The sequence below is a fragment of the Eumetopias jubatus genome, unplaced genomic scaffold, assembly GCF_037043125.1.
Source record: "Eumetopias jubatus isolate StellerSeaLion01/CBP00866 unplaced genomic scaffold, mEumJub1_p1.0 scaffold_10, whole genome shotgun sequence".
NCBI classification, from domain to species: Eukaryota; Metazoa; Chordata; class Mammalia; order Carnivora; family Otariidae; genus Eumetopias; species Eumetopias jubatus.
The window spans coordinates 77107797-77132598 of NW_028274816.1; the positions used below are offsets into that span (position 1 = coordinate 77107797).

General features: G+C 53.7%; 1 protein-coding gene across 1 annotated transcript in view; it reads left to right on the forward strand.

The window, feature by feature from the left end:
- The window catches only part of MYH10 (myosin heavy chain 10), a 114485-nt gene that overhangs the window by 53110 nt on the left and 36573 nt on the right, over positions 1 to 24802 (forward strand). The window contains exons 6-14 of the mRNA XM_028125035.2: positions 506 to 569; positions 2250 to 2348; positions 4556 to 4699; positions 4975 to 5070; positions 5707 to 5825; positions 6386 to 6538; positions 9659 to 9832; positions 12504 to 12677; positions 12910 to 13024. Of these exons, the coding sequence (XP_027980836.1) occupies positions 506 to 569; positions 2250 to 2348; positions 4556 to 4699; positions 4975 to 5070; positions 5707 to 5825; positions 6386 to 6538; positions 9659 to 9832; positions 12504 to 12677; positions 12910 to 13024 (1138 nt within the window). The remainder of the gene's footprint in view (positions 1 to 505; positions 570 to 2249; positions 2349 to 4555; positions 4700 to 4974; positions 5071 to 5706; positions 5826 to 6385; positions 6539 to 9658; positions 9833 to 12503; positions 12678 to 12909; positions 13025 to 24802) is intronic.

Genomic DNA, 24802 nt, shown 5'->3' on the forward strand with positions numbered 1-24802 from the left:
CGGGCCATTAAATTTTCCTTAGGAATTTGCAAAACTGTTTCATCAGGCCAATCCATCATTTTTGAATAAGTAATTATATTTCATTTTTAATGATTATGATCTATTCAAGTTTTCTCTCTTTTTTCTTGAATGGATTTCTATTTTCCTAGGAAATTGTATTATTTCATTTCTCAAGCCTGTCATTATGGGGCTGGATACAGCGTTCCTTTAATGCTGTGAAATCTCTTATCTCAGATTATGGAGGAGAGTTTTTTCCAAGTTCTAATTGATCAGGGTCTCATTTTTATTATGTCACAGCCCGGGAAGGTAGCTGCGTCCTATTGCCACGTTGTGGGAATTTCCGGAGGCTTTTGCCTTCCCTTTCTATTCGAGGTAATATTTAAGACCCATTTTTGTGACCAACTCATGGACACTTGGTAGGGCGCGTTGGTATGAACAACTTTATTTGTTCATACCCTCTGTGTCCTTACTTACTTCTAATTTTCTTGTTGTGATTTATCTTCAGGGCAAGTTTATTCGGATCAACTTTGATGTAACTGGCTATATCGTTGGGGCCAACATTGAAACGTGTATCCTTTTCATAACGGCATAATCCAGACTAAAGAGTGACTTCCCCTGTGGCCAGCCTCAAGGTGGACCCTCTGTGATATGACTCCCGTCACCCAGATGATCAGACTGAAGCCCGGAGAGATCGTGACTCGGTCAGATACTTCCAGCTACCGAATGTTAACCCCTAAATGTTGTTTTGCTAGTGGTGGTTGTTTTAACAGTGGGCCCTGCCCTGTTCACATGGCTGGGGCAGTGGAGAGTCCCATCGAGGTAAGGATTGCCTGCACGTGACCCAGGAAATGTTGATATGGTGGAAGAACCTCCCGATGAATACCATCCTATTGAACCACTCTTCAGCTGGGTGTTAGGTTACCCCTTTTTACCATCTGCTCCTGGTATTCGTGGGATGGGCATGTGCCCCCCAAAACAAGCCTTATGAAAGTGCAGAGTTCAAGTCATTTCAGTTAGTGTTCAGCAGAATAAAACTAGAGGAAAAACAAATGCCAACTACATAGACTTGTCTGAGGAAATGTCACATGCATAGAGTGGCCTTTAGGAATGGTAACTCCATATAGACTTAGTTGGATTAAAGAGGTAATAGAAATGATTCTGAATGATGGGATGCCAGTTAGGAAGGATATAGGAGACAGTTCTCTGCTGCTGCTGACAAGTATCAGAGATCCCGTGATAGAAATACAACGTTTCTATCCCTCAGGTAAAGGAGAGATCAAAATATTCCCATTAATTCAGAATTGTGTCTTACGTCTCTGAATACGCTCAGAGCCAGAAGACACAAGAATCACTTGAGAAATGACGGGGGATGGATCTAGAGTTTCTTCGCATTGGTCTGCTATGGCATTCGTGTGAACGTATTTTCCACCAAATGTGGAGGATGTGTTTGGGGTGATCTAATTGAAAATCTAAGCTATATGGCATGTACAAAATTAATTCAGCTTGGTGGAAGTCCCAGATCTGCGCCCCAGACGCCCAGGCAGGTGTGCCATGGTCTGGGAGGCAGGAGTGGGTTGGGGGCGAGCAGGTGCCATGTGGGAAGCCCCGGTGGGGGGCTCACAGCTCTGGAGAGGTAGCGTGAGCAGGCCAGTGGCTGATCTGATCAGGGCTGTCTCCGGTGTTTGGAAAGTTCGAGCAAGACGGTGGATGTCGAGGGGCCGGCACCACCGGCGTGAGGCTTTCCACGAGGAGTTCTCGGGGAGCACGGGGGCCAGGCGCATGGCTTGTGGGGTCGAACCGAGCTTTGATTCCTGGCTCTGCAACTTACTAGTGGTGTTATTTTAATTCCCTTTTGTGCCATGGTTTCCTTATTTGTAAGATTGTGGTAAACTGCTATAAGGCTTTTCCTGCCTTCAGCAACTCAACTTCCTTTTTATAGCTTCTTAGAGTTCCTGGTTTGGTGCTGTGTTCTTTGAATATAAGCCGGAGTAGGGGCCAGTGGGGTGGAGTGGGGCGAGGGCAGCACCCTGATCTTTGAGCTCCCTCCCATCCACGATCCCCACAGATGAGCGAGGGACGTAGTGCGTAAGTTTCCTTTTTCACTTTCGAGTTTTAACCATTCAGAATGGTTCATCGCCGGAGGGCTAATGGGTATCTGAGAAAGAAACCGTTTTACAACTCATATTCGTATAGACACTGAGAGAGGGCCGGCCACCTCTTCGGTTCGATCCTTAACCATCTTCGCTCAGACCTTCTGGAAAAATCTCGTGCCGTTCGCCAAGCAAAAGACGAACGTACTTTTCATATCTTTTACCAGTTGTTATCCGGAGCAGGAGAACACCTAAAGTGTAAGTCACAAAGTTTCTTACTATTTTTTATTTATCGGAATATGGTTTTTTGTCTTAAGTTTTTCTGAAAGAGAACATTTTGAGGAAACCGTGCAGTCGACCCTGGAACAATACGGGGCTGGAGGCACCACGCCCCCACACGGTCACAAATCCGTGAATAACTTGTGACTCCCCCACAACCTGACTACCTGCAGCCAGCTGTTGACAAGAAGGCTTACCGACAGCCAGTCCATTAACGTGTGTTTTGTACGTTCTATGCGTTATATGCTGCATTCTTATAAGAAAAGCAAACTGGAGGAAGAAATGCTAAGAAAATTCTAAGGAAGAGAGCACACACTCACAGAACTGGACTCTGCGGGGAAAAACCCGTGTGTGGGCGGACCTGTGCGGTTCAGCCTGTCTTGTTCCAGGCTTCACTGTCATTTCGTACACACCCCAAAATGGAAATGAAATTAAACTTCCATGCCATGGGAGAAATACTTGATTTTAAGTGGCAGTTACGTGGGCAGTGTCACATTATCTTCTCTATGTTTATTTCTTTTCTTTAAAAGAAATTCCTAGGGGCGCCTGGGTGGCTCAGTCGGTTAGGCCATCCGCCTTCGGCTCAGGGTCCGGGGATCAAGTCCCGCATCGGGCTCCCTGCTCCGCGGGGAGTCCGCTTCTCCTTCTGCCTCTGCTCCTCCCCCAGCTTGTGCTCTCGCTCTCTCTCGAATAAAGATAAAAAAATTTAGAAGTTTTAAATTAGAAGACAAATGATGGATTTTTATACAAGTTCTGTCTCAACATTTGTAAGGATAAAAAGTAAGAAAAAATAATAAAGTTACGTTCAGTAAATATTTTTATTCCCGGGTTTACAATTGAAGTTAATATGTATGCTTCCACGAGTACTAGAAGGAGCTTATAATGGACTTCAATTTATTTTGTCTTGAATCCTAAGGACTGGAAGCTTAGGGACTGGTTGGGGGCAAAGTGCCGGGTCAGAAGTTTGCTGGATCAGAGGTATTTGAGGGTGAGGGGAAGATGCACAACTTCCTGATTTCTTCTGAGTCTTGAATTCAGTGCTCCTTCGATGTGACCATTACGTGTATTCTCCAGAGATCCCAACTGACATGGGCCTTGTACTCTTCTGTCACTCAGCGTCCAGGCTTTTGCTAACCACAGACACCTGTGTAAGCGTTGAGCCCAGAAATGAGAGACCTACAAGGGAAAAAAATGAGCCACAAATTAATAGAATCACTGTCATGAGAAACTAAGCGTTCAAGCTGATGACAGTGTGTGATGCTCAGGAGGAGGAAGGCCTCAGGCTTTCAGACTGGCAATAACTCTGCGCTAGTCATGAATCAAAAAATAATAAGAAGATCAAAGTGTTAACAAGAAGGAGGTAGAAAGAGAAAAGCAGTCAGTACCCAGTGCGGGTGAAATACGAGAGAGGGAAGGGTTGAGGGCTCGGCGCGCTCAGCAGAACGTCTGCAGGAGAGCACGTGATAAACTCTAGTGTGGGGATCGGTAGCCCTCTCTCTTCTGATCCCCCCGAGAGACATCCTGCTCCTCTCGAAGAACACACTTCTCGAAAGGCAACGTTGAGTTCTGACTCACGGCCCCTAAGACACAAGTGGTCAGTGGGGGCGGCCGTTAGAATAGCCCATCGTACAGAGAGGTGGTGCGTCACTCACAAAGGCAAACTCACTGCCCAACGGACTGGCTCGGAGAAAGGGTTTCAGGGCATTGGCTGGGATGGGGGTCTGTACCGTCCATGTCTGGTCTTTATGTTCATGGCGTCATATTGATGCCATAATGCCTGCTTTCAGCTGCTTTGCTAACATAGGCTTATTGGTTCTAGGGCTTAAAAACTTTGCCTCAAAAGACGCCTAACCTATTTAAGTCTAAAAACAGTAAGGCGGAGTTACCTGGAAAACGAACATCCATCATTTCCCGGTTACCGATTCCATAGAGCTGGTAAACCGCTGTCCCCAAAACTCCAGTTGCCATTTTTAGCTGACCGCCTCGTTTTCCCTCAGTGACACGGAGGATGGAAAACTGTGTGTGGTTTTGAAATGCATCTACGAAGAAAGAAAAAGTATGGCAGGAAGTGTGTGGGGGTGGGGAGGACGCGAGCCACCGCTCCCCTGCGATGAGCCCCGGGCGCCGGCGGGCGTGCTTTGTCCGTGGGAGGGCGTTACACCGCATCCCATTCTCTTTCCTCCCAGCGGATTTGCTCCTCGAAGGGTTTAATAACTACAGATTCCTCTCCAACGGCTACATCCCCATCCCGGGGCAGCAAGACAAAGACAACTTCCAGGAGACCATGGAGGCGATGCACATCATGGGCTTCTCTCACGAGGAGATTCTGTGTATGTGGGCTTTCCCTGCGAGTCGGCTGCTCCTTAGACGAGACTTGCACGGGGGGGGGGGGGGGGGGGGCGGGGGGGGGGAGCATGAGCCACAAGATGACCAGGCAAATCATGACGACCGCCCCTGATTGTACAAATTCCCGGAAGCCGGGAATTTACCGACAAAGTTCCGTGTAGCTGATTTCTTAGCACAGAATGAGTGAGGCTACGTCTGCTCCATTTTGAGGCAATAATTCTGTTTTTTCTTTTTTTTTCCTTTTTACACCCGTGTAAAGCAATGCTTAAAGTAGTGTCTTCAGTGCTACAGTTCGGAAATATTTCTTTCAAAAAGGAGCGAAATACGGATCAGGCGTCCATGCCGGAAAATACAGGTACGCGGACCAGTGCAGGTTTTGCTTGTGTCGTGTTGTGTGGTGGCCCTGTGTCGTGCGACTCGTTGCGTGTTCTCCGAGCGCGTGGTGCCGTGTGCGTGGAAGCGAGCTCATGAGGCTCCCCTCGGAGCCATGTGGAGTGGGGCGGCCGCCCGGCGAGCCCCTGAGTGAGGGACGAGCCGGGGTGGCGGTGGAGACCCTGCCCCAGCACCGGGGGCCACACGCCACGAAGACCACGCCACAGAGCCCACGAGGCTCCTCCCGAACGGGGGCTGTAGGTCAGGATTCTGGGCAATTGTTCCCTTGCCAGGAGCATAGGCCCCGTGTTGCCAAATACTGTCGGTATTTTTCAAGGAAATCCAGATTTTAACATGAAATCTCCCAGCTTTGAAATGTTTAACACGAAATCAAGCCTCCTGCTGGGCATCCCCTGGGGGTTGCCAGTAAACTGCCCAGAAAAAGGACCTGCTGCCCAGCTCGTGTTACCTAAGAACGAGCGGCATTCACTCGAGAGGACGGAAGACCCGAACCTTGTCCTTGAAGACTCAGTTCCTTTTTTGATAAGGCTTCTTCCTGAGTGTGTCGTGACTAGATCACAGGTGGGGGCTGGTGCTTAGGGGACTTTTCACGCTCTAGTTGCACAGAAGCTCTGCCATCTCCTGGGGATGAACGTGATGGAATTTACTCGGGCCATCCTCACCCCCCGGATCAAGGTCGGCCGAGACTACGTGCAGAAAGCCCAGACCAAAGAGCAGGTGAGTTCAGCGCTGTCAGCACCCATTTGTCTGAATGACAGGCCCTTGTCCTGAGACCTTCCCATCCGCGTGTAACAAACGTTAATAAGGGCTCCCTATAACAGGTGGTTCTTGGTACTGTATGTTGTTCCGTTTTCTCTTTTTCCGAAAAACTTTAAAGGTGACTGTTTAAAAAGTAAACGTGAAATGTCACCTTCGGGTTCCCCCAGGTAAATAGGTCGTCTGCCTCGGAAGCCCACCCACGGTGGAGCGTGCTGCTCACCGGCCCCTGTGTGGGTGGCCCAGCACCAAGATTGTAGGAGTCGGGGCCGATATGCTGAGCCCCAGGGGCGTCATGAGGGCTTTATTTTTCCTGGGCATCTTCGCCTTTCCCTGAAACCGGTTACCTCCAGTTCACGTTTAATTGTGCTAACACCCTCCGGTGCTATACGAAAGGGAGACAGGGTTCAGTAGCAAACGCTCTTTTGGGTTTTGGGAGCACGTTAAACTCCAGGTAACACCTGGTGACGCTCTGTTGCGATCGTCTGCAGAATAAAAGGTTGATTTTTGTCTAATTACAGGCAGATTTTGCAGTAGAGGCATTGGCAAAGGCTACGTACGAGCGGCTCTTTCGCTGGCTCGTTCACCGGATCAACAAAGCTCTGGACAGGACCAAGCGTCAGGGAGCATCTTTCATCGGAATCCTGGACATTGCTGGATTTGAAATATTTGAGGTACGTCTCTCCGTCTCTCCGTCTCTCTCTTTCCCTCTTCCGCCCCTCCCCCTGCCCTCCTATTTATTACTCTTGGAATCAGCATTAATGCCCGTTGCCTGTGTACCACGTGCAGTCCCCGCCTTCTAGCAGAGTCCAGCAGGGGTGCTGTGAGGAAGAACTGGGGTGGGGGGCAGCTTTAGAAGCAGGGTCCCAGGAGGGGTCTCTGCAGCGCTGACAGGTGAGCCTCCTTGGAGGAGGAGGAGGAGCAGCCCCCAGCATAATGAGAGCAAGCCCAGTGGTCTTGTACGGGAGAGAATTGTCAAGTGGTAGAAACTGCTAGAAAGCCAGCATGGCTAAGACACGGCTGCCGGAAGGGAGAGAGGAATAGCACAGACGGGGAACTGCGGACAGATCGTGCTGTGTCCCGGAGATCCGGCGACGATTTCCGTGTATCTTGCTGTCACTCTGACTGGATTTGTCCACACACTCTGCATCCATCCCTCACAGGTGTGTAGACACACGTCTGGTATGGTTTTGCAAGAAAGACGATATATTCTTGGTCTCCTAAAAAAACGCGTCTCTTTGATGGACCGACCGAATGATCAGGCACAAATACTAAGTTACACACTCTTGGGATCAGTGTTCCGCCCCCCTTGGCCACGACTGGCTGATGAACTGTCTTGCTATAAAATGAACTCCTTTAAGATGCTCGGTCTCCCAAGGAGACCTGAACTGTCAGCAGTCCAGGCAGCCTTACCCGGTGAGCTGCTGCTATGAGAGATTGCATTAATATGTACTGATTTGTAAAAAACTTGAGAAATCATGGAAGGTGGCTGGCGACACATCGCATTAAAAAAAAAAAGAAAATCTTGTCTACACAAACAGTCAGGAGATGCAATCGAAGAAAAGAGCCCCAGTTCCAACTACGACAAAAACATGAGATTTGGAAGAATCAATTTAAGAAGAACTAGGCACAGTTTAGTTGAAGGCAACCTCCCGGTGCTGCGTGAGAAACAAAAGAACACCACACGGGAGAACATCCCTTGTTCTCAGATGGGAAAATCCTGCATCATAAAGGCGTGAATCTTCCCCATGTTATCTCTAAATCTAACGTATGTGTTCAAAACTCGTTGATGGGAATTTTAAGCGGTGGGGGAGAACGAGAACCTTCTAAAACTAACTTGGAAACTGAACTACTGAAAAATAATAGTAAAATTCTGGAAAATGGAAAGGACGTTATAAAAAGACAAAACACGATAAAGCTATAGGACTTGAAGAACTGCAGTTTTGACCTCTGAATATACAGACCGGCGAAAGATACAAAAAGTGAAAAACGCAGGATTATTTCACAAGCATTGTTTGTCCTGGGGAAAGAATTTAGGAAAAAGCTTAAATGTCCACCATTAGGAAACTGGCTCACTGGATAACAGCATCTCCATACCGTGGAGTACCGTGCACCTGTCATAAAGAAGGAGGTGGCTTGATTTTCTCCTGTGGAAAGACGTCAAGACACATATGTTAAGTTTAAAGAAAAAGTCAAGGTTTAACACACACATCAGAGTGCACAGACCTCTCTGGAAGGGTCCACGAGAAGCAGGTGACCGTGGCTGACCACAGTCACGAGCAGGTGACGTGAGACCTCGCAACACAGTTCTTTGTCCATTTGTCATTGTGTGCTCTGCATTACCATCGTAAGAATGGATGGTGTAAAAATACAGGTGGTAGCTTCAATATGGAAAAGAAGTAGAAGTCTCATTTTTTACAAAATGCCATGACACAGAGCTGCCCAGGCTAAATAGAGCAGTAAGATCTCCTAATCCCAAGGCAGAACAAGATGCATTTACCTAAACGTGAATAAGCAGCACCGGGCAGGCCTCTGTCGGCAAATCTTGATGCCGTTCGCTGGAAATCCAGTGCTGAGCAAGGCAAACACGGCCCCTGCCCTCCGAGCGTGACCTCCTGCTGAAATAATAGAACACCCCCAACGGGGAGAGGATTGGAATGGCTTTTTCAGACTATAAATCTGTTCCTCGGAGATGGATTACGCATTCCCTAATTGAAGGAGGGCCCTTTTTCGAATGAAAGAGGTTATTTATGGGCGCATGCTACCTGTGAACAGCATGGAGGCAGGAACAAAGGTGGAGAACTTCTAATATGTGAGGTGATTGCTTGTAAAAGTTAGACTCCTCCACCCCTCCACCCTTCCATCCTTCAGCCCCTCCACCCCTCAACCCTTCCACCCCTCCACCATTCTACCCTTCCATCCTTCCACCCTTCCATCCCTCCACCCCTCCACATTTCCACCCCTCCAGCCTTCCACACCTCCACCCTTCCATCTCTCCAGCCCTCCACGCCTCCACCCCTCCACGTTTCCAGCCCTCCAGCCCAACAGCAGCCTAGTAGAGAAGTGGGCAGAGTTCACCGAGGAGGAAACAGCAGTGTCTAACGTGGGGAAGCTGCTCAGGCCGAGGGCGACACGCTAGCGCTGTTCCTGCTGACGTGTAACGAACACACAAGGCCAAATCGGGACACACATAACGCTGCTCCGTGCTCACCACCATGAGCCTGGTCCCCCTCTGTCACCACCCAGCCTGGACACTGCTAAGGGAAGGCAGCGCGTGGAGAGGCGGCCTGGAGCCTCGCACGCACGAGGGCTCGTGTGGGGCCTGACCGGAATCTCATCAACGACCCTGTGAGGCCAAGAGGACTTTTCTGGAGCTGCCCCAGAGTTGGCGGCTGAGGAGAAGGGGGGACAGGCGCACGTCCACGGTCTCCCCCGTCCGTTTTCCTTCCTTTTCCCTCTTCCTTCCTCGCTGCTGCTTCGCTTGTGGCCGTGAACCCTTCAGCAGTAGGAACTTTAGGAGTTGTCGTATGCGTAGATCACAGACGTCGCGCACCGAGTCGAGGATTCTCTCTTTTCCTCCTCGGGGCGTGTCGCTGAAGTCACGCGGCCTGGGCCACGGGGGACGGACGCGGGGACTGGCAGAGGCCTCCGGGCTCTGTCACCCTGGTCGCGTGGGGTCGGCGCCGTCCGGTCCCTAGCTGGGAGCGTGCCGGGAGTTGTGTCGATTGCCAGAAGGTGACTGACGGGTGCTGTTCTCCCTCCCTCCCCATGTTCGGAACCCCGGCCGCCCGCAGCTGAACTCGTTCGAGCAGCTGTGCATCAACTACACCAATGAGAAGCTGCAGCAGCTCTTCAACCACACCATGTTCATCCTGGAGCAGGAGGAGTACCAGCGCGAGGGCATCGAGTGGAGCTTCATCGACTTCGGCCTCGACCTGCAGCCCTGCATCGACCTCATCGAGAGACCCGTAAGGCCGCGGTCCTGCGCGCGCGGGGCTTCCGGGCCTTTCTGGTGCTTATCCCCCCAATGAGTCTTTCTTTAAAGTGGGCTCCACGCCCAGCGTGGGGCTCGAACTCACAACCGTGAGATTAAGAGTCGTTTCCTCCACCGACAGAGGCAGCCCCCCGCCCCGGCCTATTAGTCTTAAGACAGTTTTCTAACATAAATGTTGTAGGAAGGTGATACTTTGATAAAATACCTATCTTAAAAGAAATCTTTTTCTGACCACCGTCCGCATCCGCAGCGCCCTCTCTGACCCCTCCCTGCCCAGTCCCCCGTACCCCCCCCGCCAGGGCCACACGGGCCGGCGGCGCACTCGGCCGGGAGCGGGACATGGCATCCAGACTCATTTTGCACATAACTAAAGCTTATCCTTGTGAGCATAAGGCTGTTCTTATTTTGTCAGCGTTTTTTTTCTAATTTGAAGTTTCAGGGCTTTGGGGGGGGGGGGCACATGTTTTTTGTTGTTTTTGTTTTAGTCTGTTTATTTGAGAGGGTGAGAGAGAGCACGAGCAGGGGGAGGAGCAGAGGGAGAAGCCGTCGCCCCGCTGAGCAGGGAGCCCGACGCGGGGCTCGATCCCAGGACCCTGGGATCATGACCTGAGCGGAAGGCAGACGCTTCACCGACTGAGCCACCCAGGTGCCCTGGGCAGATGTAGTTTTTATAGCACTCTTATTAAGCATCAGGCATTCTTTCCCTTTTGGTTTAGTCTTAACGCAGAAATACACAGGACTGGGGCGCCTGGGTGGCTCAGTCTGTGAAGCGTCTGCCTTCGGCTCAGGCCGTGATCCCGGGGTCCTGGGATCAAGTCCCAAGTGGGGCTCCACACTCAGTGGGGAGTCTGCTTCTCCCTCTCCCTCTCTCTCTCTCTCAAATAAAAATCTTAAAAAAAAAAAAAATACACAGGACCACGTAGAACTCATTCACTTGTGATCTCAAACAAATACTAACAACTTGGCTGTACCCCCTGGCAGCCAGGAGGGGAAGCTCAGCAAGCCGCTTGCAGAAGCTGCCCCCTTACCATGCTGCCCCCAGCCTCAGATGGAAACCGTCTCCCAGACTTCCAGCTCTGTAGACATCCCCAGTGAAAGGAGAAGCGATAACACAGAGCTTGACACTGAGGGATGAAGTAGCAAAAATAAAAAGACCTAACCGGGGACATTCACAATCATGCTGTCACCGAGCCGTTTAGAAAAGATTAAATTACATTCGGGATGCTGTTTCAGAACTTAGGAATCTTCTCATTGAAAGGGATTAAAATGTAAGAATCGTGCTAGAAAGATGGATGTGCCCTCATTAATGTGAATACGGATCTTCAGAGTCCGGTGAATGGGGCATGTTGAGTTCCCTGCCTCTCTAACCTTGGCTTCTTTAAGACTGCCTGATCCTGCCCGCCTTTGATCATCGCTCTTGGAGCTGCTCTGAGCCCTGTGGGTTCTTGGAGGTGGAGGAGCCGTGGAGCAGTTAGCCACCCGGGGCTCATCGCAGGGCGCCCCCTAGCTTCTGCCTGCTGGCGATCTGTGCGGCCCCCGCCTTCCCCTGACCGATGGTCACACTGACTCCTGGGTGCTTTAAGCAGTGTCTGTAGAGAGCCGGCTCTTTCCCAGTGGACGTAAAGGCTGCATGAGTTAAAGAACCACAGATTTCATAGGTGCGCCCTGGAGTCACTGCCCTGAGTCTTGTCTCACCGCCTCGCCATACTTGCGGGGTGACCATGAGGGATGACCCAGGCACAGTGACCTAGGCCTTCACGATTTAACTGTTGGTGTCGCTTTCGGGCGTCCTGCACTCACCTGCACCAGGGAAGTCCGTGCGGGGGCTCAACGCTCTTTTTCTGTACCGAGCCATAACTCGCGTGCCCTACGGGCCACGCTCACGGGACCAGTTCAGTGGTATCAGCGTGCTCTCAGAGTCCAAATTCACTTTCTCTCGTGCTTTCTGGGTCTTTCTGCGGGGACCCAGCCGAGTGAAATAAAATAGCCTTGCTCGCAAGCATTGGCCGAAATAAATGCATACAATAATTGATAAATCGTTACCCCACTTTCTGTTTTCTGTCCCGGATTCTGGTTCCGCTGTTGTGCCAAGCGTGAAGGGACACATTTATTTCGTCGTCCCTTAAACAGAAACTGAAATCGCTTAGGATGTAAGGTGTTGGAAACCTTCCATCTAGTGGAGGAGTGCTTTTGTTCTGGTTTTCTTTTTTAAAAATTCCCCTTCCTCTCGTGCACCCGCCCCGCCCACCGCCCCCCCCCCCCGCCCGCCCGCCCGCCCCACCAGCAGCCTGAGTTTGTTCTGGTGGAGGCTTTAGGATCGTTTCCCCGGCCAGTCCCTGAATGGAAGCGTCCCACTCCATGTCCCACCTCCTGGCTCCTCGCTGGGGCCTCTCAGTGGCTGCTTTTGGGGGCCGTCCACGTGGAATGAGTTCACTTACGGTTTAGAGGTTTGTCCGTTTTCCAGAGCGAGTGACTCCTCCCTTGGTCAGCGGCTCGACAGCCCCGCCTGTGCCCTGGGTCGGGTCCGTTACCTGCTGCCCTGGCGCCTCGGTTTCCGCGGATCTTCCCAACACCCTTAGTCGTTGTAAGCCTTCCACCGCTCCCGGGGACGCGGCTTGTCCACTCTCGCTGCCTCTCGTTCCCAGGCGAACCCCCCCGGCGTGCTGGCCCTTTTGGACGAAGAGTGCTGGTTCCCGAAGGCCACAGACAAAACCTTTGTGGAGAAACTAGTTCAGGAGCAAGGCTCTCACTCCAAGTTCCAGAAGCCCCGGCAGCTGAAAGACAAAGCTGACTTCTGCATCATACATTACGCGGGCAAGGTAAGGGCCGAGCGGCCACTACCCGGAGTCGGAAATCCTGCTGCGTCCCGTGGCGCCGGGAGCAAATGTGCGGAAATGCACGCGGGCGTGAGCCCTCCGTGTCGTGCCCGTGACCGATGCGCGGCCTCCGAGGCCGCCCGCTCGTCCGGTGGTCCTGCGAACGTTCTGGGGGAAGGCTGAAAATGTCCCCTGTGTTTGTGTGTGTTTCCGCATCTCGCCCGCCATGGGCCAGGTGGATTACAAGGCCGACGAGTGGCTGATGAAGAACATGGACCCCCTGAACGACAACGTGGCCACCCTCCTGCACCAGTCCTCGGACAGATTCGTGGCGGAGCTTTGGAAGGACGGTAAGCACACGCTCACGTTTGCAGTGACACTTGGCCGGAAGCTTTTCCAATTGAGCCTTCTAGGTGGTTCGTCTACGTAGATCTGTGTCCAGGTGTTTTACTGTAAAACTCGCTCTCCCTAGAGCAGGGCTGCCGCTAGACCGAAGTTACCCACGCTGGTGCCCACCCCCGGGCACCAGGACATCTGCCTTCTTGGTCAGATGCTGCGGGAGGTGTGGATCATTCTAGGGCCCAGTTGGGCCGTAATCCCGGGCCACTGGACACAAGACCAGAGAAGCCCCGCCCTCACTCTCTGTGTCCCACAGCTCAGCTGAGCTGCGTCTGCTCCAGGGGCGGCCCTCCACTCACACACACAGTGGCCGCTGAATAAATTCGAGAACCTGCACAGAGATCAGTTTTTCTTTCCATCAGTCCCCATAGTTGGTTTGCTTACGTGAGCCTCAGGTACAGAGTTGGCTGTTTGGTCGCAGACTAGAAGGTTGTACTAGGACCAGCAGGACAACGTCCGTGAGTCCGTGCGCAGTGGGACGTGGCGTCTTCCAGAGCTCTGCGCTCGCTGCTGTGTCATCCTGGCCGTGTCCCCCTTCTTCACGCGGCCTCGGGCCACGCGGGCCCTCGGCCCCGGGCCAGGCCTCGTCAGGAACCCGGCTCACTTCTGCTTTTTCCGTAGCATCTAAGGATCTTGTGACCTAGCCAGCTTCTGAGAGGTAGAAAGAAACCCAGGAAGCGACAAAGAAGGGGTCAGGGCTATGGAGGCGGAAGGACAGAGCAGAGTGAACGCTGAGAACGTGCAGAGGGCGAAGGGCCACTCTCGTGAGGAGCGGTCATGTGCATCCGCTGGGCCCGCACGGCTGGGTGGCAGGCGCACGGGGGTCCTCGGAAGAGATGGTCCGCCTGAGACCCTAAAAGGAGGGACCTGGGGAAGGTTAGATAATCTTCGTGCTTTCGGACGTGAGTCTCCGGCCAGATGCTGCGCGTCCCCTGTCAGCACGGTGAGCCGGGCCGTCGAGGGGGCAGCCTGAGCTCTGAGGAGGGCAGCTGGTGGCCTCTGGACAGACGAGGGCCCCCCGACGCCGTGGCTAGGAAGCGGTGGCACGGGGATGTGAGACGCTGGAACCAGGGTGGACAAGAGCACTCGGAGCGCCGGCTGTCACGGGGCCCACGGTGCCAGAAAGGCCAGTGGTGCTGAGCACTGGCGGGGGAGGTGCAAGGGACATGTCCCCTCAGCTGCGACCCTGCCGGGCGCCGTGCCACTCGTGGAGCCCTGGGCCCTCCGCTCGTCCCGGCGCTCCCGCCAGACCTCTGAGCACAGGGGAGAGACGGAGAGGCACGTAAACTGGAGTGCCGACAGCAGCTGTGACGAATGCCCCACGGGTGGCAGGGAATGAGCGTTCAGCGACGTGCGTTAGAGGAGGGGTGCCGAGGCAGCTGGTCGGGGACAGGGAGGCGGTTGCCCTGGTCCTTGAAGGATCACGGTTCGCCGAGTCGCGAAGGCTGGCGTTGACTGAGCACGCCCCGGGGGCCCGAGCTGCTGCAAAGGCGGGGAGCGTTTCCCGAAGTGAGAGTGGCTTGGGAGGGGGTGCTGAGCCGGCAGCAGGAGTGAGCCCAGTGTGGAGGTGGGGAGCCCAGCGCGGGGTGGGGGGGGTGTCCCACCAGGCCAGGCCCCGGAGAAGCCCGCCTGCCGGTCACACTCCCGCGTGTGTGCAAGCCGGGCCGGTGCCCCCGGGGCGGAGTGGAAGACAGACAGGCAGCGGTCTGTGGGCTGGATCCGGGCGAAGGGCCCAGAAGTGGGGTGCTGAGTGCAAGGTGCCGAGGAGGAGGCAGCGGGCGTGGAAGGAATGCCCACGGAGTGAGGGAACAGAGGAAACCTCAAAAACAGACTCTCTTCCTCGTGAATGAGAGGAGAAGCGGGCAGCGGAGGAGAAAGAGACCATATTACCAAAGGCCTCAGGTCCTGCCTGGACTAACATCCTGGTTCTGCTATAGTGAACCACTTTTGACTCATTTTTTAATTTCTTAACCGAAAATGATACTGTGGGAAGCCCCTGACCCATTCTACAAGACTGTCTCACCGTGGGCTCGCCATGGTCGTGATGGGTGGGGTCCATCGGGGGACAGTGCGGGATGTTCCCCTGCACCCCCCGCCCTGAGCTGGCAGCCCAGCCGGAGACTCAGGACGCACGCAGACTCCGCAGCAGGACGGGCGAGCCTCCGTCTCGGCCCCCGATTCCTTCCTGGCCTTCCTCCTCCCGACCTCCTTTGCCTCCGCGCCTGGCCGGCCCCAGACGGGGAGGAGCCCGCAGAGCCGGTGGGTCAGCCGCGGTAGGAGGGTGAGATGTGGCGGGCACGGGCCGCAGGGGTCCATGGCCGCCGCGTAGCCCAGGTGAGGTGTCTGACCGGTGGGACCACGTCTGGAGCGTCCTTACCTGGCTTCCGTGCTTTTTGTATCGGCGGAGACGTTACGTTACTGACTTGCTTACCCAAAGGCTAGCGGCCTTGCGGGCTCCTCCGGTCCTGGCCTGAGCCCCATGCGTATGAGCTTAGTCCGTGGCTTGGACGCCCCCTGCCCCCCCACAGTAGCGATTTTTCTACAGGTAGCCGCTGGGGAGCCAGTGTGGCCCCCTTAGTCAGGATGGGCCGGGAGCAGTGTATCTGCCCCTAGCGTGATTTGGCCACGCTGTCGCCTCTGCTCTGGACCAGTCCCACGAGTTTGCTGCCCCGACATGGCTACCACGGGCGGAATCCTGTCGCCTGTCATCTGAGGTGGTCGGTGCCCGCATCTGAGTGACAGGATCGCGGAGAAGGGGGGCCGATCTTCGGGGCCCAGGGCAGTCTGTTCGGTTTTGAGGACTGCGTGTTTCATACACAGAGTCAGCGGCAGGCGCGGAGTGTGGCGAGGGCTCTAGGGTGGAAAATCCTCCACCGCTGCTCAGTCTTGGGGTATGGGGAGCTCCTCTGTAGGAAAAAAAAAAAATAGCCCTGGAAAAACATCTCCTTATTTTTCTCCTCTTGTAGCCACATCAGTGCAGAAGCAGAAAAGTGACAAGGTGACCAGGAAAGTAGGATGCGTGGATATAATTTGCCTGTGAAGGCACAGTCCCCAGGGAATGAACCATTTTGTGTTAAAATAGACTTTGAGGGTTTTAACAGAGTTCTCTCAAGGCCAAACCAGGAGCATTAAGATTTTTGGTGGCAGCCCTGCCCTAGAGATTCATAGCACCCTACTTTTTGCTAAAAGATGTTCTGGGATTTCCCTACCGGTTGCACAGTCTCCTTGCCACGTCTTGGGGCTTGTATACGGGGCGGCGGGGGTGGGGGTGGGGTGGGGGGGGTGGAAGCTAACAATTGCATTTTCATGTAAATGTGCCTCCTCAGGTATATTCTATGGATAACGGTATGATCAACAAGTGTCACCTTATGATTTAAAGTTGTTTTAACATTTTGCTGCAAAACTTGAATTTTATTTTCCTTAGGAATAGTTACCTATCTGTTACTAATTTCTATTTGAAGTCAATTACATTGCTAAAGTCTGTATTGGCCGCCAAAGTAGACAGCAGTGTGAATTTTGGACAGTAAAAGCCACTAACATACACAGCAGAGTGCCCAAACTTCCGCAGTCTCGTCCTGATATGCTAAATGCAAGATGATTTGATGAAGGACAACTCCAATAACGCCTTAGAGTACCCTTAAATTTCCTCCTGTGCTTTCAGGGGGGTAATCACTTAGTGTTGACACGATTCGATGCTCACACTTGCATCCAAGTGGGGAGGGACTCTTTTGATTCAGCCTATTTTATAAAGAACTGTGTCCAAATGTGCAGAATTCTCTGCGCAGTAATGTCGCACGGGCTCTGCGCCAGACTAGCTATGGTCGCAGCCCGATTTCAAAGTTGACTTGTGATGTCGAATGTCTCTCACACTAACTGAAGTGTTTGTGTATTTGCTCTTCTGTCCTCCTGTTTTTGCTGTCTCTCTGCTTTAGAGATTCAGAATATTCAGAGAGCTTCTTTCTATGACAGTGTTTCTGGTCTTCATGAGCCACCAGGTGAATGTATAAAGCCTGTAGGTCTTCCAAACAGAAGGGTGTTAAGCCCACAGGAAGAACTCACGGGGGTGGGGGTGGGGGGGTGCTGCAGGGTGGCGGGGAGGGCAGGGTAGGCTGGGGGCGGGGGGGTAGGGGGGGCTGGTTCCTGGGTTTCTGTTTTTGTTTTGCTCATAGACCTGCATGAACCTTTCATTTCATGCTCACTTTTATTATCCTTCAAGGCAACTGTTTTGAGTGCATAAACAATTCAATCGCTACCGCATACACATCGCTTCTTATTTTACGCATAGCACTTACAGCACTGCATATTAAAAGGTGTATCGCTACCTTTTTCCAATAGTGCCGTTTTGATACACAGGCCTCGAAGGGAATGCTGGGAACGGAGGTGCGAAAGAAGGTCTCCTTTGTCTCTGGGTCACCTTTACGTTTTCAGTGCCATGGAATTCCAGAGAGGGATGGTGTCTTTCTTTAAGTCATGCACATTGGGAGCACAGATAATTCCACGTTTCTCTCACGTGTGGGTCTCATCATTATACCTTTTGTTTGGAACTTAGATGCGCATCGAGCTACGTGGCTCGTTCTTTGGAACTTGAGATCTGAGACGATCCACAAGGCTCGATGGTGCAAGTGGAGACCAAGAGCACAGTGTCGGTCGATTTGTACCCTGAACCCGAAATTGAGCTCCACACGACTGAGCCTTGCGCTCTGAAGCCGTAGCCATGTTTTTAAATACGGCCTGAGCATGGCTAGAGGCCCCCCAAAAGCCGGACCTAAAAAAGAATATCAGTCAATTTCATAATCGTGTAGTGAAATTGTCAGGGCGTGACGTTCCGAGATAAAGTCAGATGCATCTTACAAAATTTCCTTTCTGATTTTTGGAACACAATAATGCTGAGACCTAAATCCATCCCGAGAGTTTCTTACGAATAAGTTAGAGGAGCGTGCCCATCTCCACGCGAGTCACTGCCCTTGGTTCTAGTCCCCGTCCTGGGGAGGAAGCACGTCAGGAGCGCTGGGCGCTGGGATGCGGGCGGGATTATGCCGGAGGGGGTCCCCTGAGCTGGAATGCACGCTGCCCAGAAGACGCCAGAGGAGGAACTTCTGACGCAGTCCCCCGTGGCCCAGGGGAGTCCTGGCGGGTCGAGGACACGGGGAGAGGGACAGAGAAGTCGGAGGGAGTTGTAAGCGAAGGGGCTGCCAGAGACGTGTGCTTTGTTAAAAGTTTAGCGCTGGCTCTTTTGGACTTTCTCCCAAAACAGAGTGCCCTCTTTAACCCCCTGTAGCTCTTGGATGTCTGATCTCTTAAGAGCGTTCCAGACGGAGCTCTTGGAGAGCAGGGACAGTGCCGGTGTGGGCTCACCGCCGTCTCCCCAGCACCTGGCACGAAGTTGGCGCACCGTAAAGAAGCTGTTGCGAGGGGGACCCGAGGGTGGGCGTCCCACAGCCAGTTCTCAGATGCGGCAGCCCTGTCCACCACCCCCACGGTGGCCCTCCCCTCTCCCGCAGCGCAGGTGCTCTTTCTTCACGGCGCGTGGAGCAGGCGCGTGTCTGCGCCGGGGGCACGGTCGAGCCACTCCTGGATGACGTCATCGGGCAGGCAGCCAGCTCATTGACCTCATGGACCTCACCTGGCTGGAGGTGTCCTGATTGAGTGACTCGCTGAACCAAGTGTCCGGGCTCCATCTCTCCTTCTCCTTAGAAGGTCTTCCATCCACCATGGCTAAATCTGGTCTTGGAAGTCAGGTGTAGTCTTCCTACAGCAAAACGTCTTCCTCCCCAGTGCGTGTTTGTGGATTCCAACCCCAGGGAGGGGTAGCCGGCATTAAATGAAGATGTGGGGCTTTAGTATTTTCAGTGAATTCTCGCAAGACAACCGATGAAGGGGTTTCTAGGTTTCCAGATTGTGATCCGTTGTCTTTGATGCGTTAATAATGTAGCACGCGTTCCCTCTGAACGCGAGGACACGGAGCTCATGTGACCCTGTGCTTCTAAGCCCCCCGGAGTGTTAGGGAAGGAGCAGGGAGAACATGCAGGCTCTGAGGAGAAAGGTGAGAGGCGGGAGGAAAGACGTTTCCAGAAGCATCGAAGGACAAGTGCGCAAGAGGAAGGAGCAGAATTCCCAGAGGCGGGATAGGGAGGTCATACGAGTTTCTGCTATAAACCAAAGGTCTGTATTCTTCCAAATCTGCTTTGAAAGTTCAGACCTGAGCTAAACCAGCCATGAGCCAGGGAAGAGGGGTGGTGACCTCAAAATTGTAGGCAGTGTGTTTGGACTACCGGGGCGTGGGCGACAGGGGCTGTGTCTGTGCCACAGGGCGCCTGTGTGTCCTTGGCCGCGACCCAGCTCTGCACTTGCCGCGTCCTCCTGAACCACCGTGAGTGCCAGGTGGCCGCTGACCGTTCTGGAAGGCTGGGCTCCACCAGGGAAGGCATGAGAAGTACGCGGAGCAAGTGTCAGCTATTGCTAGAGGACGCCCCACCCCGCTCCTTTCCAGTCTTCTGTAGAAGCGGCCCTTGAACGCGGGAGCCCAGTTCACTTGGACGGACCCACCGAGGAGAAGCGGGCCGGCACTGCGGGAGGGCTTCGAGTCTGTCACAGGCTCTTGGGGGTCTCCCTTCGTCTCTGATGTCCACTAAACTCTTCCTTTCCTTCTTGTCGTAATTCAGGGGGAAGCTTCCCCCTCAGCCATGCTTCCAACCGAGATGATGATGTTCTGGCTTCAGAAACGCTGAACCGGTCCTTTTTGGGTCCAGGAGGTCATTAAAGAGGTTCCACTTAGAATTGAGTAGCATGACTGATAAGATGGCAATCGTTTAATCTCCTTGTAAGTTCTGCCCATCCGTGATGATCTCTGTTGTTAGTTTCGAATCGGGGGGTCGGGTCTGACGAGGTTTGTGTGCGGAGTTAAACTGTGCGTGGAGGTTTTGCGGTGGAGGGAGGATTTTTTTGGTTGCTGTGCAGAATATTCTTGTCCTGGTTTGTTTTTGTCTTGATTTTTAATCTTGAGTCTTAACAAGAGCCAGGGGCGCCCGGAGAAGCAGCTCTCGGGTTTTGCAACGTGAGTCCGTGAGGTCTCGTGGGGACAGTGACACCTTGCTCCCAGGGTTATTGTGAGCGTCACAGGTGAGGGGCTGTGAGCCTGCCTCTGGCTGGAGCTGTGTGCCTACAAAAAACAGAAAATCAGTAACTATGTCCTTGGCAATGAGTTCACGCAAGTCCCCTGTATTCACCGAGCGCCAGGGCCAAGCTGAGGGGCAGGTGTGGTGTGCTGCCCGGCGGCAGCCGTAACTAAGGAGAAAAGTTCAAGTTCAGATCAACACCTGTGCCTGGGTGGAGGAGGACACTTAGAATCACATGCTCCCTGTCAACCTGTGGACTTGCTCGAAATTTTCTAAAAATTCCCAGATACTCCAGAACAATTAACAGACCGGCTCCACCACCCAGGAATGGAACCAGCACACACGTGTTATTGCTACGTAATGGGGATCTGTGGGGTCCATAGATCCCGTATCGTAGTACTTACGGATTTGTTTCTGAATCTGTGCTTACCTGTTAGTGACATTCTTCATCATCTATTAAAATAAGTTTCTCCCCGCTTTTTTGGTTCCTACCAAAAGGCATCTGAAGAACCGGCTGAAATACTGAAATTCAGTAGCACAGTGTTTTGGCCCATGCAGATGTGCGGAACGTGAAATACCTCGTAGACGTCTTGTGTCCTGAGCCCGTCCCCTAGAGGAGGGGCGGCCAAGCATTCTAGCCCTAGACAGCGGCATTCCTTATTAGAAATAAAACACCCTCCGTAGCCGTTTTATGAGACTGATGATTACAGATTTGCACTTTTCTTCTAAATTCTAAGTGTGCCCGTACAGATGGTAGGTCTGTGGGGCTCATCTGAGTTCTCCCTGTCCACGTAAGTTTTTATAGATGAATAAATTGTTAGGGTAAAATATTCAAATTCTTTTCCGGCTAGTGGATGACCAAATAATTGCACGATGCCCACCAGCAACCCTGGCCAGGCCGTCCTGACACAGCAGATGGGGGAGTCAGCAGCAGGGGGACAAGCCAAGCCCTCCATTCCCCTGGAGCCGCGGGCTCTGCGACACTGGGAGGCAGAAGTAGCCCTAGCAGGTCTCACTTCGAGGAGTTGCTAGAATCTCATCTTTGCATTTTCTGCCTTTCTCTGGTGACTGCTTTTGCCACTTTCAACAAGAAACTATTCTTTTTATTTCATTTTTTTAAAGTTTTTTCTTTTTTTTTTAAGTAATCTCTGCCCCCAACGTGGGGCTCGAACTCGGGACCCCAAGATGAAGAGTCGCATGCTCCACCGACTGAGCCAGCCAGGCGCCCCTCAACAAGAAAACATTCTTTTCATTTATTTATTTATTTGAGAGAGAGAATGAGTGGAGGGGAGAGGGAGAATCTCAAGCAGACTCCATGGTGAGGGCGGAGCCTGCGGTGGGGCTCGGTTCCCACGACCCTGAGATCATGACCTGAGCCCAAATCAAGAGTTGAAAGCTTAACTGAGCCACCCAGGCGCCCCAAGAGAATATTCTTTTTAAATAGAGGTTTTTCTGGGCCTTGATTTTTAGAGTGGGATCCTATAATAGTAGTGTGGCCCCGATCATTTAATGAAGCTCTCAAAGTATCTGTCTTTTACCCAGGAGATAATTTTGCTCGTTGTTAGAAACGAACCTTCGTTTAAATTTTTAAACTAAAGGGGCGCCTGGGTGGCTCAGTCTGTTAAGCGTCTGCCTTCGGCTCAGGTCATGATCCCAGGGTCCTGGGATCGAGCCCCACATCGGGCTCCCTGCTCAGCGGGAGGCCTGCTTCTCCCTCCCGCACTCCCCCTGCTTGTGTTCCCTCTCTCGCTGTCTCTCTGTCAAATAAATAAAATCTTTAAAACTAATAATAATGAAATAATTTTTAATTTATTATTTTATAAACATTTATAAACAAAAAAAGAGAGCTGAAAGTCCAAAGCATTAATGTTTTAAAAATCCAAATATTTAGCTTTGGGTTATCTTAATTTGAGAGTCAGGTTCATTGTGATTGGTTTTTCATTTTCAGTGTAAAAGGCAGTCCCCGCTCGGGACCGCGTGCTTAGACACCGGCTGACAGCTTGTCGAAGGACTGCCCTCACGGGCTACAGGCTTGCGGAACCAGCCCAGCCGAGTCCCGGCCACGTAAACGGGGCACCCCTCCTCCTTGGCTGTGGCGGTGACTTGTTCCTGTGCGGGGGAGGGGCACGAGGACCGGGGTGGACGGCGCAGCAGAGAACGTGCTCTGTAGGATTTTGACCTGCCCCTCCTGCTTCTGGCTGCTTCTCCCTGCTCCTGCTGTCTGGCTCTTCCTCTCTCCCCATCTTGGTCCCCCTGAGCTGGCCCATCCGGTCCCGTGACTACTCTCCGAGTCGACAGCTCCCCCATCCGCCTTCCTGCTGCAGGCCTTTCTTCTTGGCGGCAGGCCGGAATGTGCTGGTGCCTCACGTGCCCCAAACCTAGAGGATTTGGGGCACAAAAAGCACTTCCCCCCCATCTTGCAGTGACACCCGCAGCCAAAGTCCTAGGACTTACTCTTGACACGTCTGTCGTAGTTTTGACATCAGCCTAATCATCAGAGCAAGTCAGTCCTCCCACCAAAAGATGTCTCGCATCTCCCCCCCCCCCCCCCCCCCGCCAGTCCCCTGCGATCACGGGCTCGGAGCCTGGCCTGGCACAGCCACCCCCTCTCCGATGACCCCTCCCCAGCCGGTTCCGTGCGCTGCAGCCGGCGTGGGCGCCCCAGTCTCCGTGCGTGTCGTGCGTCCTCGGCACGGGCTACTGTCACTTCTCCTGCCCCTGGTCCTTCCGTGCTGTTCCCGCCGCCTGGAGCGGTCTGCTCTCCACGGGCTCGTGCTTACCCGTTGGGCAGTAAAGAGAAATTTCTCCAGCGGGATCTCCGACCCCGTCTCTTCCATAGCATCCTCTCTTTCAGTGCTTTTCTCGCTGTTGGTAATTGTAGACGTATCCGATTGTTTGCTGTGTTTGTTCAGTAACGTGCGCGTCCAGCCTGTGACGGACCGGACGCCGGACGTCACGCCGGGCACGTCACAAGGATTTGTGGAAGGTAGAGGTGCCTTTGTGACTTCTGGGCAGGCAGGAGAAACCGGTGTCTGGTGACTGGTGCTGGGTCGTCAGGTAGAGCCAGTTCAAGCCGCAAATGAGAGCCCCCAGGACGAGAATGTGCCTTGAGACCAGCAGGTCGAGTAGCGTGTGCCTCTCCTTGGGTTTTGGGGCTGAGCGGAGTTTGGACCCCCAGCGAAGGCCATGCTGCTCAGGAGAAGAAGTCACCAGGGAGACCGGAGCGGCCATAGAGCTGGGTGGGGGTCCAGAGGAGAAGCCGGGGCCGGAGGGAGTTCCTAGAACGCCGTCGGGATGGCCCACAGACGCACCAGGGTCAGGTGGACACCGGGCGGTGTCCGCTGCCAGCGACCGACCTGCCCTTGCCCGGCAGGGGGCGGAGGGCGGCCCTGGCTTCCAGGCAGCTGCCCAGGGAGTGGGGACTCGTGCAGGGCGTGAGGAGTGCCAAGTGTGCGAACGGTTCCCGAAAGAAGCTTGGCGCTGAGGAGACAGAGAAGTGGGTGGACGCGGGGTCAAGGGACGCTCAGGGTCCGGTGGCGCGTGCAGGCGCGGGGCTGGGCACGGTCTTCGGCCGGAACCCGTGAGGAGGGACAGGTTGGAGGCACGGGAAAGAATGGCAGAGGGCGGCCTCTGAGGTGGATGGCGGGCCGTCTTGGGACACAGGCAGGAGGAGCCTTGACCCCACCCTTTGAGTCTGGTGGCTCTGCCTCACAGACGCCGTAGGACACGGTGCATGCACGGGCCTGGACAGTGAAGCCCATCCTGTCGACCCTTCCCCAACTTCCATTTAAGGCCTACACTATGGCGACAGCGACCTCACCTCCGGGGTGGTGGTTCCCTGCTCCCTAAGAGCTTCGCTGGAAATGGAGACATGAGCGCCGTCTTGCTCATAAAGTACTGCCCCCCCCCGGCCCCCCACAGTGCCGGGTCCCCACGCGCTGCCGGTCCGGGGGACAAACCACAGACACGGGGGTGGCTGTTAGGACTGACGGCCGTGGGTGGGGGGCATCAACCGGGAGAGCTCAGCGGATACTTCGGGTGCTTTTGCAAATATTTCACGACCGTTCTAAGCGAGGGCACGTTCTGCGCAGGATGCTCCGCTGGGGGCTGTGTGCGGTCCCGCCCGGCAGGGTCAGGTCCGCGTGGGCCCCGGGCCGCGTCCGCTGCTGCCACCGGAGCGAGGCATCTACGCGGTCTCGCCACCGCCGCACGTAGCCGAGACCCCGACTCTCGGGAGGCCCCTTCCCGCGCTGCGCGCTCGTCCCACCGGGAACGTCGCCCCCGCTCGGAGGACGGAACTGGCGCTTTCGCCCGTCCCTACTCCCACCTTCCTGCCTTTGTTCCTGAAACGGAAATGACTGATGACAAAGAAGAGAGGACTCTGGTCCCGTCCGCCCCCCCCCCCGCCCCCCAGCATATTCCTTAAGGGGATTTGCCTGGTGCACGTGTGTATGTTCATAAGCCGCTTCCTACCCTGAGACTTGTCACCGTGTCCGGTCGTGTATCAGTAATGCTGGCGGCGGTCCCGCATTCTCCACGTGCTGGTACGTGACACAGGCCAAGTGCTACTAGGTGCAGTGCGTTCCCGAGCGTAGCGCGGCGGAAGGCATCTGC